Source organism: Athene noctua, chromosome 4 (genome assembly GCF_965140245.1).
Source record: "Athene noctua chromosome 4, bAthNoc1.hap1.1, whole genome shotgun sequence".
Lineage (NCBI taxonomy): Eukaryota > Metazoa > Chordata > Aves > Strigiformes > Strigidae > Athene > Athene noctua.
In genome coordinates, this window is record NC_134040.1 from 64,773,322 (window position 1) to 64,786,584 (window position 13,263).

Sequence of the window (13,263 nt, forward strand, 5' to 3'; positions counted from 1 at the left end):
AAAGAATTGTATGGACATGTGTTTATCATTTTCTTCTCTCCCTGAAAGACAAAACATTCCACAGGGTCTCTCTGGGAAGTGGTGCAAGCTGAGTATACCATCTCCCGCAGTCACTCCTTTCCACCCCAGTACTGGAATCACCTGAAAGGTGACTACACATTGGAGCAAACAGATCCTTTAATTTATTCTGTGCGAGAGGAATAATAGCACTGATATAAACAAATGTCTATGAATCGCATGAACCTTGTGTAGCTCTTGCCCTATACCAGTACTGCTGTACAGTGTGCAGTTGTACCTAACCTGCATGATCTGGTTTGCTGCTTCACACCAGCAGTCTCAGTCATCTGTTAACTGTTTTACTTCTGTGCTCAGCAGAAGACAACACCAATCTCTAACTATTTGTGTTAAAATTCTCTTTGGACAGTTACATTTTCTTGGTACCATGCCACACATATCATTATGGAATTCTATAATTATGTCCATTGCCCCATTTATTCTGTGGATGAAATAGCGATAAAGTAGTGAATAGCAGAACTTGGATGAATGATTTGCTTTTGTCTTCAGGACTCTGATGGGGGTAACACTACGTTCAGCATGTGTAGGAAAATTAGATTGCAGGTTTACAGCCAAGCATCAGAAGTACATTCAAGATGTTAACGGCCAAGAGGGATTTATTGCAAAGGTCTTCAGCATGACTGGAGTACAAAATTGTGAGGGCAAAACAAGCACTTGCCTGTCAAACATCCTCTGTCACTTAGCCACCAAAGCAACCTAAGTACAAGTGTAAGAGGTTCCTCCTTCCAAATCATAGTGAATATACCTAGTGAGGCAGAAACCTAAGCCATGCGTGACTTTATTTATTGTAAGTGCACAGTGATGCAAAATCTTAAGAAATCAATTCAAGAATTGTTTACTGCATTAAAAAGTGACATGATCAAAAGAGACTGTGAACCTTGCATTAACTAGGCCATTAAATGAGGTTTCTATGTGTCTTGTGTATTTGAACCATCTGCTGAGCTATTCTTTTTAATTTGTCAGTACACTAGAAATTCTACCAAGCCGATACAGGCAAAAGTAATTTCTGGGGAGAAATGCAGAGGTCTGATCATGAGAATGAAATATTTCAGCACTCATACCACATGTAACACCTAAGCAAATCTGTCCCTGGTGCTGACTTTATTAAACTCTTCTGTGCTCAGTAATAAAATACTGTCACCTCACCACTACCCAAGGTAATGGCAGGGGAAGTCTATGAAGACCCTCAGTGGATTCATGATAATTGGAAAATGTGTAATATACACATACTGAGAGAAAAGAGTATTGTAGAGTCATCCAACAATGTGGAGACAGTGTGTTTAATTTACAGCCTGAATGAATGTCTCATGTATTCAGGAGCTGCCTTGAATAGTAATTAATAAAACTGAGTTCAGAATGGAAGGATGAGTGTGCTATTCTCAGGACTCTGTCTCAGACTTGCTCCATAGCACCACTGTTATTTAAGCTGCTTTGTACAGAGAAATACTGCAGTTGTCTCTTTCCACAGACTAAAAAAGATGTATCTCACATGAACTCAATAGAAAAGAGTGTATCGTCAATTTTCTTCTGTGACACCAAATTGGTGATCACATTTAATGTCACTGAACTTTGGAAAAACTCTCTCTCTGCTGCTGAAGCACAGCTATAGTTTTCCAGCATGTCTATTCATTGATATGGAGAGAATGAAAATTTGAAGATAGGTAGAAATGAAAAAAAGATACATATTTGTCTGTAGAGACATAAGCCTTACATTTCAGAGCTTAAGTCAAATTCATTACTAGGAGTGAAGAAAGGAATATCCCTTTAGCTCAGACCATTCCAGATGTTCTTCCTGTGAAGTTTCCTTATACTTCTGAAAGCTTTGGCTTCAGGCCCTTCCAGAATGGCTATGCCTCACCAGAGAAACCACTCTTCTGAAATGGTTTGAGAGCAGGTACCTACAAGTACATATATATAACATAGGTACATAGGTACCTATGTCCTCCTGTACCTATTCTAAGGTTAACTATAAAATTGTTTCACTTCAGTGTAAAAGAACAGGATTTCATTACATTTTCATTCCAGTGAAGAATAAGGAAGAGTTTAGTGTTTTTAGATAAAAAGATATGCCCAATATTTAACATTTAAAATAACACATCATGATGTGATATAGAGAGGCTCAAAGCCAACCTTTGCCTTATTAACAGCAGAATCTTGAATCTGGAGTCTTTAGCCTTACTGACTGTACTCCTCACCAGGTGATTGTTGCAGTACATCTCTGCCCCCAGAAGTTCTGCTGAAACCTGAGATGAGTTTTTAAAATAAAGTTATGGTCTTTGGCAAATATGGTTCTATTTCTGTTGGAAAAAAAAAATATTCTGACAGTTTAAATAGTGCATTTCTTTCAATAAAATGTAATGGAATCTTGTCAGGACCCTGATGGCACTTGTGGGTCTTATTCACCCTGAGCAGCCTGACCTGGGTTCTCCACCCATACACCCTGCCCATGGGCTCAGGACTCCCACTAAATTCCACCCCAGGGCTACATTGCGCTTGTGCCAGTCCTGACCTGCAAGCTGACATCCTGGCCTATCCTTGACCTTGCCTCATCACTATGGACTTGCCTAGTGATCACTGGGCTGTGTCTTACCCTGGTCACCATCACCAGGCCTGATCCTGACTCACTGATTTGCCTTCCCAGCTTTCTCTTGGCAGTGCAGCATCCCCACAGCTGCATGTGGTGATTTTGGCTCTGGCGTGATGCTAGCTGCCATATCGGGGTGTGTCCTGCTTGCCACACTTGGTGGTTGTCAGAAATATTCTTCAGGTGCAGACTTCAAAAATCCATGAAATATTTCCAAATCATGCTCTATATTTCCAAATCATGCTCTTCTGACATTTTAACAGGAATTTTGACAAAATAGTATGAACCAGAAGAACTTATTTCTGATCTAGTTGTAGTATGCATGCAATATGTGTACATAATATTGTCCTCAGATAATCTAGGGTAGAGATAACCAGGGAATTATCTTTGTAATTAAGACAGTAAGACACATGACCTTCTTCAGAGAGGGGTATTTGGGTAATTAAGCTTGTACAATAGGCACATATCATACCTGGTGGGTAATCTGACAGCCCTGGAGACTCTCCAACAAAGCATAGGTATTGCTATTTTAAAAATTATGATTATATTAAAAAACAAATGCTCATTCTTGTTTTGTTTTCCTTCCTCTTGTGTCTCACTGACCTCTCTCTATTGTTCCTTCCCTGAGCCTCTTAACATCAGCATGTCTGTGCATATGTTAGCACAATGGGTTGCCATAAAGGATTACACAGTCTTTCAGTTCCTGCAAGGTCACTCAAAAATTCAGACTGGAATACAGGCTATAACCAAAGAGTTGCTTTAATTCAAAGTAAAACTAAAAAGCAAATCATGCTTCCAAATTTCATCACTGAACGAAATCTGCTATTGACTCGTTTATGCTGTGTTCAGGCATTAAATGAGTAAAGCTCAAAGAAAGCTGTTACAACATCTCTTTCACTTCATTTGCAATAAAGATGCCAGTTTTTTTCTAAAAAGAAAACATATGCTAGGAATGGATTATACCTGCATGAAATAAATAAAAATGCTTGCATTTTTATGTATAGTTTCTCAGCAGGAGCTTTCAGGTGTTTCACAGCAGTGATCAGTAGCATTGAGCACACTAGACTTGGCATTTTTTCATTACTTCACTGAAAAAAATGAGTCACAAGTGACTTTATTATTCATCCAGGTCTAATTCATAGGGAAAGGGAGACAGAACAGTGAAGTCACTTACTTAAGCTACTGTCCAGGTCAGTGGCAAAACTGGAAGAAAAACTCAAAACACCTTGGCTGATTGTAAAAACACTTGAATGTGGTAGGAAGACAAAACTTGTAACATAAGAATCTTATAATGTGAAAAGGATTGAGCCACACCTAGAATTGTAGACATTTGCTAGAGAGAGGCTATGTAGCCCACCAATGTGAGAAAGCAAGTAGGGATTCAGCATTCTGTTTTAGGCTGGGGTTTCAGGCTGTTACACATTTGTAACTTTGATATGCAGTCCTAGCATTATCACTAATTTGCTCCATGGACTCAGAAAACTTAAAAAACCTTTATGCATGTTGCACAGCAGGTTGCCCCTCAACCACTCATGAAATGAGGTGCTAGCCAATATGAGATTTTCTTCTTTTGCCTCTCTGCAGTTGCAACCACATCCCATTAGGATAAATAAAATACGAGACCTTGTTCACCAGAAACTATGTTTTTGCTTTCTATATGTATACCTTATGTAAAATCTAGAAACAATATCTGCTAATTATCAGAGTTTTTCTGAAGATTAATTTTGCTGGAATACTATTCTTGAAGAAAGATGAGAAAGCTAAAGACTCTAAGGTTAGCATATCTTAAGACTTATTTTAATGGACATAAAGTTATCGGCTCTCACATGTAAAGAGAACCCATTTAACTCAGGTTAATTCAGACACTCTGCCAAACACTGTAGTAAGGAATTGTAAGAAGTGACATTCACAGCTGAAGGGGTATGCCATCTGGGAAACACACCTCCTTACTGGAGCATGTCTTCCAAGAAGAAGCAAAGGACTCCTTTCCTTTTGGTCTTTGCGTTATTATTTCACTTATGCATGATCCAAAACATGCTCAGGTCAATGGGAATATTTTCTTTGAGTTGAAGGAACATTAGCTCTTAGCGACACATATCAAGATAATTGTAGGAGCATTTCTAAGGGGTGATTTATTCTCTTTTGTCTGAACTTAAGCAAAAGAGTTTTTCCTCCTTTTGGATGCTAACATTTGGGCAAGTACTACCAAAAGAAGAAATCTGTATTCTGAAAGCTCACTCTCCATAAATACTATGGAAAACAACCAGTCCTTTGTATCTTCCATTTTCTATCAGTATCTGCATATATATCAGCGATTAAGTGAACCTTGCAGCATCTCCAAAGTCAGTATTAACATCCCCCTTGAGAACGGAAGATACTGGGGGACAAAGAAAATAATTGAGGTTCCAGAGCTATAAAACTAGACAATAAAATTTTATATTCTCTGTTATACACAGCTATTATGTATTAAGTTACACAGTTCTGAATGAACATTCACCTGCAACAAAACTTTTAATAAGTTTTTATCGCAGAATAAGGTGCTTGAAATTGTCAGGCAACAATGCATTTTGTACACTTAATTGCTAGTATTTTCAATTTAGTGGAGAAGTTTACAAACACAATCATTTTTAATAGATTCCAAATGAAAAAGTGCATTTGCAATTTCTTTCACGCACAAGAAAAGAAAGAAAAAAAAATTAATAAAAGTTTACTCTGAATAGAACAGGGACGTATCTATTGTGGTCCTTTCCTACCCATATATGATAATAAATTTCCTGTTGGTTTTAAGATAACTACCCTGAGGAATAAAATACTGCAGCATTTACTCTGCACACAAACGTATGGATTTGACAGAGTAAATCCTGCAGGTTTGGTCCCTTGCTTGTTTTGAATGGTCTTCTTTAAGCCCAGAAAACAATTTTACTGAAACTATTTTACTAGGACTTTTGCCAGTTATTTCACTGGGAACAGAAAAATAACCATTCCTAAGCAGTACATAGGAGACAAGAAAAAATATGTAACTTTCCTTACTTTCCCCTGGTAGTTTCAAAGCCGGATGTTTTGGAGTTGGCATCCTGCTGGGTGCTGGTGATACCAGTGCTATAGGATGATTGCTTGAGAGATCCGTTCCCTGTAGATGTATTGCGGCTTGTAATGACCTCTTGCTGGAGAGGAACCCCTCTAGCATTGCTTTGTAGAGACGTCCTTTTGCTGCTAGATGAGCTTCCCATCTTATCTTTGCCAGAGTTACCATCACTCTGCTCATTTGACTGGCTTGCAGGGGTAGAGGTTGCAGAATTGGAGGTTTTCTTCACTGCTTTCATTCCCAGAGTCTTGCCTGAAGATCCTCCCTGTGAAGCACTTGCTTCATCAGCTTGGATCTCAGAATGGGGTGACCCCACAATTGAGGTCAGAGTTGGAATCAAGTCTGAGTGACTTGTCCAGGTTTCACCACCCTGGCCTGTGGTCCAAAGTTTTTCTGGAGTATTAAATCCAATGCTGCCACTCTGTAAGTGCAATAGGAACAGTAATAAGATTGTCTCCTTCATTCTGCTTGTTTGCAAATGCTACAAGTTATCTCACATTTATCTCCCAAGCAAGAAATCCTGTAGCTTCTCCCTCCTCCTGAGCTGCTGCTCATATAGTGAGCCTACCCAGAGGATGCTCTGACAGGCTTTATTTTTGTAGAAAGGAAACAGGTTTTGGTGTTTCAAAACTGACTGAGGAAGCCTGGTTTCCTGTTTCTGTGGATTCCTCTGCAACCTGTGACCCTTGGAGAGCAGGGGACTGGCAGCTTTTGTGGGAGGAAAAAAGAAGGTTCTGCAGAAGGCACAGGATAAAGATTAATGGTACAATAGAAATGTGGAAAAATATGTATTGTGAAGTAATCCCGAGGGATAATAAACCCTGAAATTATTAGGTAATTTTCCTTTCACATGTACGCATACAGAGAAAAAAAGTGGCTTGTCACAAGTGCCTTTTAGATGGTTTATACTTGTGACCTTGTTATTGAAAAAAGAGTTGCCAAAACTGGTGTGCTACATAAAGCTGAAAGTTTGCTGTGTCTTCTCTTTTTGTTTGAATGTTTAAGCACAGTCGTGCCAAAAGTGAGGAGATGATAAGGCAGAGGTTCACAATGTATTCATCATTGTACCACAAGCCTTGGCTATTTATGCCACATTGTATTTCTATAGTTCATACAAAGATGTGTATGAACTATTTCTATAGCATTGTCCATAGGTGTCTGGTGTCTAGGTTCAGATTCTCTAGGGTATGAGAAACACCTATGTGGGCCTGGCAGAGGCGGCATACGATCCATGGGAGACATGTGCAGGATACCTGAGAGCATTTCAAATTGTATTAAAGCCTTCATAGGGATATCCTAGATCCCATCCTAGATCCTTATTGACTGTAATTGGAGTTTAGACACCTAGTTCACAAGCAGATCCATATTTATGAACCTCTAAATCCTTATATCTAAATCTGCTATCTGAATCCCACCCAGAGACATTACTGAAAGGAATATCCTATAGCACTGAGTCCATTCCTTCCCTTTTATTGCATACTTTTATAGTTAATTAATTACAATTAATATTATTCTAAACCAATATTAACTGCAGCCTAAACATAATATTCGTAAATTTACATGCAGAAAAGTTCTGGGGAGATGGATATTCAGCACAAAGAGTAAAGATAATTTTTTACACCAGAAGAGTAGACAAATTCTGGAGAAGGTAACTCAGAGAGGTTGTGGGTTTCCCATGCCTGAAGATATTCAAAACTCAACTAAACAAGACCCTGAGCAACATCATCTAAGCCCTTCTTTGTGTTGGGTTTTGGACTAGATGGTGTTTGGATGTCCTTTCCAATCTATGTTAGTCTGTGAACTTGTGCTTAGTAGCTGTAAGGTTGTAGTCAGGGAAGAGGAGAAGGAATCTTTCCTCTTCTACTGCCATTCTCCAGCTCTCTGGCAAGTTAGTATCTTGTTGTAGGAAAATAAGGGGAAAAGGTACTCGCTGAAGAAGTTACACAGAGAAATGTAACATGAAATTTTAAAGTAGAGACAAAGCAGTAACAGAATAGACCTGTCAGGAACCAAATAGATCTGAGAGGGTATTGTCAACCCCTTCAGAAACCCTCTAGCCACTGACACAAGTGCTGCACTAAAGACTGTGGACAATGCATCTATGAAAGCAACCTTATACACCTGGAAACAGAACAGCATCTCCTGGGCATGCTTCTTGTTATTTGAGGATAACCTTTTCTCAAAAACAGAAGTAAAATCCCCATTCCATGGAAGTTTGATGATTAACAGTGGTACCATGGAAAAGCTGGTAAATTATTTGCAGTTCTTTTCAGAAGATATTTTTTTAACAAACAAACAAACCAACCAACCAACCATGAAGGATAGACCACTCGCTTCTCCCTTTTATTGCAGTCAAGTAAACCTCTGTGATGGTGGTTTCTGGTTTGAAAGATTTGGATAACAGAGCCTTGCCTTCAGTTTCCAGGTGATAGTCTGGCCTTTTAGGTGTGCTAAAGTGTTGGGGTTTCCATTTGTTATGATTTTATTTTTCTGTTTTATTGTCTCAGTAGTGTAGACTTCTACTGTGCAAGTAAAACAGATATGATTTTGTGATACATGTTAGAAAAGAGATGCAGTTGTGTTCCCTTTTGGAGACTTTATTTCCCCTCTCTTTTTCTTATTCATAGTGAAAATCTGTAAATGTCCTTTGAATGTAGGACACAGGAAACAGTGTGATGAACAATCTATCTCATTTAAAGGCTAACATAAGCTATTTCATGTGAGCACTTCTTTCTTTTGAGCTCTATATTTAACATTTTGAATTAATACCATTACCTGAGTTAGCATTTATCATCCCATATTTTTAGAAATCCCAAGACAAAATGAGAGGTAAATTAGTATTGACTTTATTTGCAAATAAAGCTGGCTTTTAAAAAGAAAAATCACAGCAGCTGCATACTGTGTTTATTTATACGCTCAGAGTGCCTAATAACAAAGCTTGGATTCTGCTTTGAGTTACTCCACTGCAAGTGTTAATTCTTCCTCTGAAGTCTGGGAAGCAGATTCCCACCAGTGCATAGAAGAGCAGTGTAGAAGAGTCTGGCTTTTGGTGGTTGGTCGATTTCATTACAACAGTGTTTATTTCCCTGTCTGAATACTCCAAAATGAAAATTAATTGTTGATATGATTTTATTAGTACATGTCTGGGCTGTTGATTAAAAGATATTAATGTTTGAAGCTATTTTTGTTTAGCAACACAATCCTGGGACTGCAAGAAACTCAGGATATACATTTTCAGATTGCTGCATGCCAGGATTCAGATCATTATAGATTGTATTTCAGCATTAGTTCACATCCAAGTGCTGCTTGTCTCAGGGCAAAGTGAACCTAGGAAAAGATAAGTACTTGGATGCGTTTGGTGAAATTTAGGAATAGGTTTGAAATTATCCTGAAAACTCCCACTCAACATGCTGCTTACTCCCTTATGCCTAAATCTGTAGGTGCCACATTTTTTGTACTAGTTTTGTATCAGTGTTACTGAAATCCCTGCAAGTTGGGCAGGCCTCATGGGCTTTTGTTGTAAAATATAAAAGTTGACCTTGGAGCAGAAGCTGCTTCTCAAGTTTTCAGTCTGTATTAAGCGCCCATCCTGGAGTCTACACTTATGCTTGCTGTTGTACACCTATTCTTTCACATGTTGTTCATGTATTCTTAAATTTTATACATATCGGCACATTCATCAGGAGGGATGGAGTCTCTCATCTCTCATGAGAGCACAGGATGGTAAAAGAAACAGCTTCCTGAGAGGTGGAAATGGAGTCTGAAGATGCAACTGCATTCCTGGGGGGCATTTAAATCATCAGGCTACATTACATAGAAGAGCAGTACCCTTCTGCTCACAAAAGAGTTATCCCTGTTTAGTACTGTGGAAAAAAGAAGAGTATTTATTTTCAGGGTCACAGCTGCGGTTCTTCAGATAAGGCAAGTACTTCGCTGAAGCCTGAGTAAGCTGACCAAAGCCTGGGGTTTTAGAAATACTTTTGTATTTAACACCTGTTAATGGCACACACTCAACACTGTGACTTCAGACATATCCCTGCTCATCTCATAGAATAACAAACCATCTTCAGGGACTTTCAGTTGTCAAAGCACTGTAAAGGGGACATCAGGTTTGCACTCTTCTGCAGTTATCAGAGTGCACAGGCACTTTGGCAGAGCTACTGTGGATTCTCCAGATTATTTAATAACTTCTATAAGCTCACGTCTGCTGCACAGCTATGGTCTGTCTCACATCGTTCTACCGTCTTCACCCTTTGGGGTTTACCAGTAGTAAAGCTGTCCCCAGTCTTAGAGTAGTCCAAATCCACGGGGGTTAGGCACCTCAGAACTATCCAGGTCAAGGATTGCACAGCCAGATCATCTTCTCTACCTCTGGTGACAGCTACAACAACTGTAAAACACTGCTCAGACCTTGGGCTGTATGCCTGCTTAGCACCTAGTGTCAAAAGTCATATGGTAAAAAATGAAAGTTTCTGTGTGCGAAAGCTGTTATTGAATAGCGCTTTATTCCACTGGCATGCCTACTGCTGGGACAATTTGGCTTTTCCTTGCCCCAGATCAAACACATTCATATCTGAGATAATTTCTCACATTGCTTGCAGTGCCTCTTGGTACCAGCTGAGCTGGTCCAGCAAAAAAACCCACTTTGCTTTCTTTCATATACAGAGGGAATAGGGCAGCACTAAAGACATGAAAATAGGCACATCAGGATCACAAAGAATAAATCATTTCTGTAGTCACTCTGCAATTATGCAGGAAATTCTCATCAAGTTATATGAAGAGCTCTAAAACCCCTCTATATCAGAAGAGAAAGTCTCTTGCTCTTGTCATAATGTTTCCCCTGTAAGCTCCAACAGCATGTTGAAGGCTTCTGAGCAATTCTGAATTCCTATACTATTTTTTATTAACTTAACAGCTTGTATCCAATGTATATGGCTGGTTAGTATGAACTAAAAGCACACAATATAAGAGATGCCATCATACTCAAAGTGGTTACATTTTGCTGGTTATAACCATTGTGTACTTAGATGAGAATATTTGTCCATAAAACTCAATCCAATAAGTTCAAATTTTACATCTAAAAGATGATTTAATGAATCAATATGATTTCTTTAGGTTTGTTTTGATGGCATAATACAGACCACTGTGTCCCTCTCAAAAATTAACTCCTTTGAATCTTACTTTGCTTTGTACAGTAGTAACAGGAAAAATCATTTTATGTAGGAAGGACATAGCAGCAGAGGGATTTTCCAATTAAAGGTCACTATGTGAAGTTTGCATGGTTACAGCATGAATCCTTAGTGGTCTTGCTGACTCAGCTGCAATCTGGATTCAGCTAAGGCAGAGAGTCATATTCCATCTTCAGCATCACTCTTAATCAAACTAAACAAACAGAATACCCTACAGCATTGGTTCTCAACCTGTGGTCCGTGGACCCCTAGGGGGACGCCCTGTCATCACAGGGGGTCCGTGAAGTCTTAAAGCAGGGATGGGGAACATAGAGCCCAGAAACATTTGGTCTGGCCCATGACAAGCACTGCGCCTCCTTTACCCACAGCCCCCTCCCCTCAATGCTCCTCTCAAACTCCCCCCATTCCCCCCAGCCTGCTATATACATGCTAGTATATTTGATGTTAGTATGGTTGGTGGGACCCAATTTAACTAAGCAGTTTTTATCTTGAAGAAATTTCTCAACCTAACAGCCCTCTGTTCCTCCAAGTGGTGGCCTTTGACCCGTAAACAAAAATATATGGTGACTGAACACAGACAAACAAGGAGGGAGGTAAGAAGAATTGTAAAAACTTTTCATCAAATTTTAATGTAAAAATTGGCATAAAATTCAGAATTAGCACATTAAAATTCCGTAAAATGGGCCATTTGAGCAAGAAGAGTGTTGATGGTATTATTTTAAAGTCATATGGAATCATTGCAATAAAGATATTGAATAGGAGTGTGTACATTAACAAATTCATTTCCCCTTGTCTGCAAATTTGAAGACCCTTCATGAGAAAATCTAAATAAATATTTGACGCAGTCTAGTGTTTTAAATCTTGAATTAAATGTTGGTGGTCCATGTCCACAAAAGGTATTTAAAGGGTGTGTGCGGTGAAGGAAAGGCTGAGAACCCCTGCCCTACAGTATTTGAGTGTATCTTTGCTAAATTATAATGTAAGAGCTGTGATTTTAAAGTGTATTCAAAGATATTCTTTTCCTTTGCCTGAAGGGCAAGTTTTTAGCCTTCAGACATTTATGTATCGAAAACATCTTTTATGTGGGAACTGTAGCAGCTGATGAAGGAGACTGCTCCCTGCTTTGCTCTAACTTCAGCCTATCCTTAGGGCAAAGTGAACATCAGGTAAGTGGGAACTGGCAATGGACTGGGTTACTTTTTTAAAAAAAAACACTGTGAGCTCTTCCTAGCATTTCCTTTCTAGTAATGATTTTGATATGCAAAACCACCAAAGAACACTAGGATTTTCCTAGAACAAAAGAAATAACTCATTGGTGCAGAGCTCTAACCTTGGCCATTTCCTTCCCCATACTACCTCCCAAGTGTGATGGAGGCAATGATCTTTGGTGAGCATTGTAGCCACTTTTAGCAGCCTCTAGGGCATGGTGCTAAAAGACACTTTGTCTTAGGGAATGCTCACACTACACTGGAGACCAAACCATTCCCAACTTCCAAGAAAGCAGCAAAAGACATAGGAAAGCAATAGTTACTTATATAGCCTTTAAATCCAACACTAAGGAAAGCCTGGAGGCCCCAGGAGTCAAGGCCTTACCTTCAGAAGAATGTGGCAAGCTGGAGACTATGTAATCGTTTCTGAAGGACAGAAATTTCCTGGATGCACTTTTCATTTGCCTGACAGTGTGTAATTCCCACACATAACTGCTACTGACAAATCTTCATTAGCAACACCCTGTGAAAAACAAACTGGTGCTGCTAGAGATAAGCATTATAAAGCTCCCATGCCAGTTAATTCCCTCATATATTGAACAATATGGAAACTAGAAGGAAGCCAGGGATGTGACAAAAAACTAAAGCAGTAAGCATTTCCTCTATTGGTAACACACATTCCTATCTGTGCTGGGCTGCTTTCTCACAGCTGAACGTGGCTCCACAAGGAGCGATCAACCCTCCTGAACTGCAGTGCTGCAAGTGACTGGAAGAGCAGCATTTACCTGAACTCTAGAATCAGTCCAACCCCTTGGCATTCTTATTACAGGCAGGCCATCAAATGCTGCTAATTCCTCTGGAGCGTGAATCATCTCTGTTCTGCAGAGCCGAGTGCTAACAAACTGCATTCAGCATGTGCATCTCTTTCCTTTGTCAAAAATGGTCGATTGGTTTGTCTGGGGTTTGTTCACACTAGTAGGGAGGAGAAAGGAGATCAGGATGCTTCCACTACAGCTTTGGTAGCAAAAAAAAAATGGAATAATGAAGGGAGAGAGAGGTGACTGAAAAGGAACAGGGCATAAAAAGGAAAGGAAACTGATAAGAGGCAAAGAATAGAGAGAT

At 39.4% G+C, this 13,263-nt stretch overlaps 1 protein-coding gene across 1 annotated transcript in view; it reads right to left on the reverse strand.

Annotated features, from left to right (window-relative positions):
* MMRN1 (multimerin 1) overlaps positions 1-6,223 on the reverse strand; it is a 46,591-nt gene extending 40,368 nt beyond the window's left edge. The window contains exon 1 of the mRNA XM_074905575.1: positions 5,690-6,223. Coding sequence (XP_074761676.1) covers positions 5,690-6,207 — 518 coding nt within the window. The 5' untranslated portion in view covers positions 6,208-6,223. The remainder of the gene's footprint in view (positions 1-5,689) is intronic.
* Between the last annotated feature and the right edge of the window lie 7,040 nt (positions 6,224-13,263).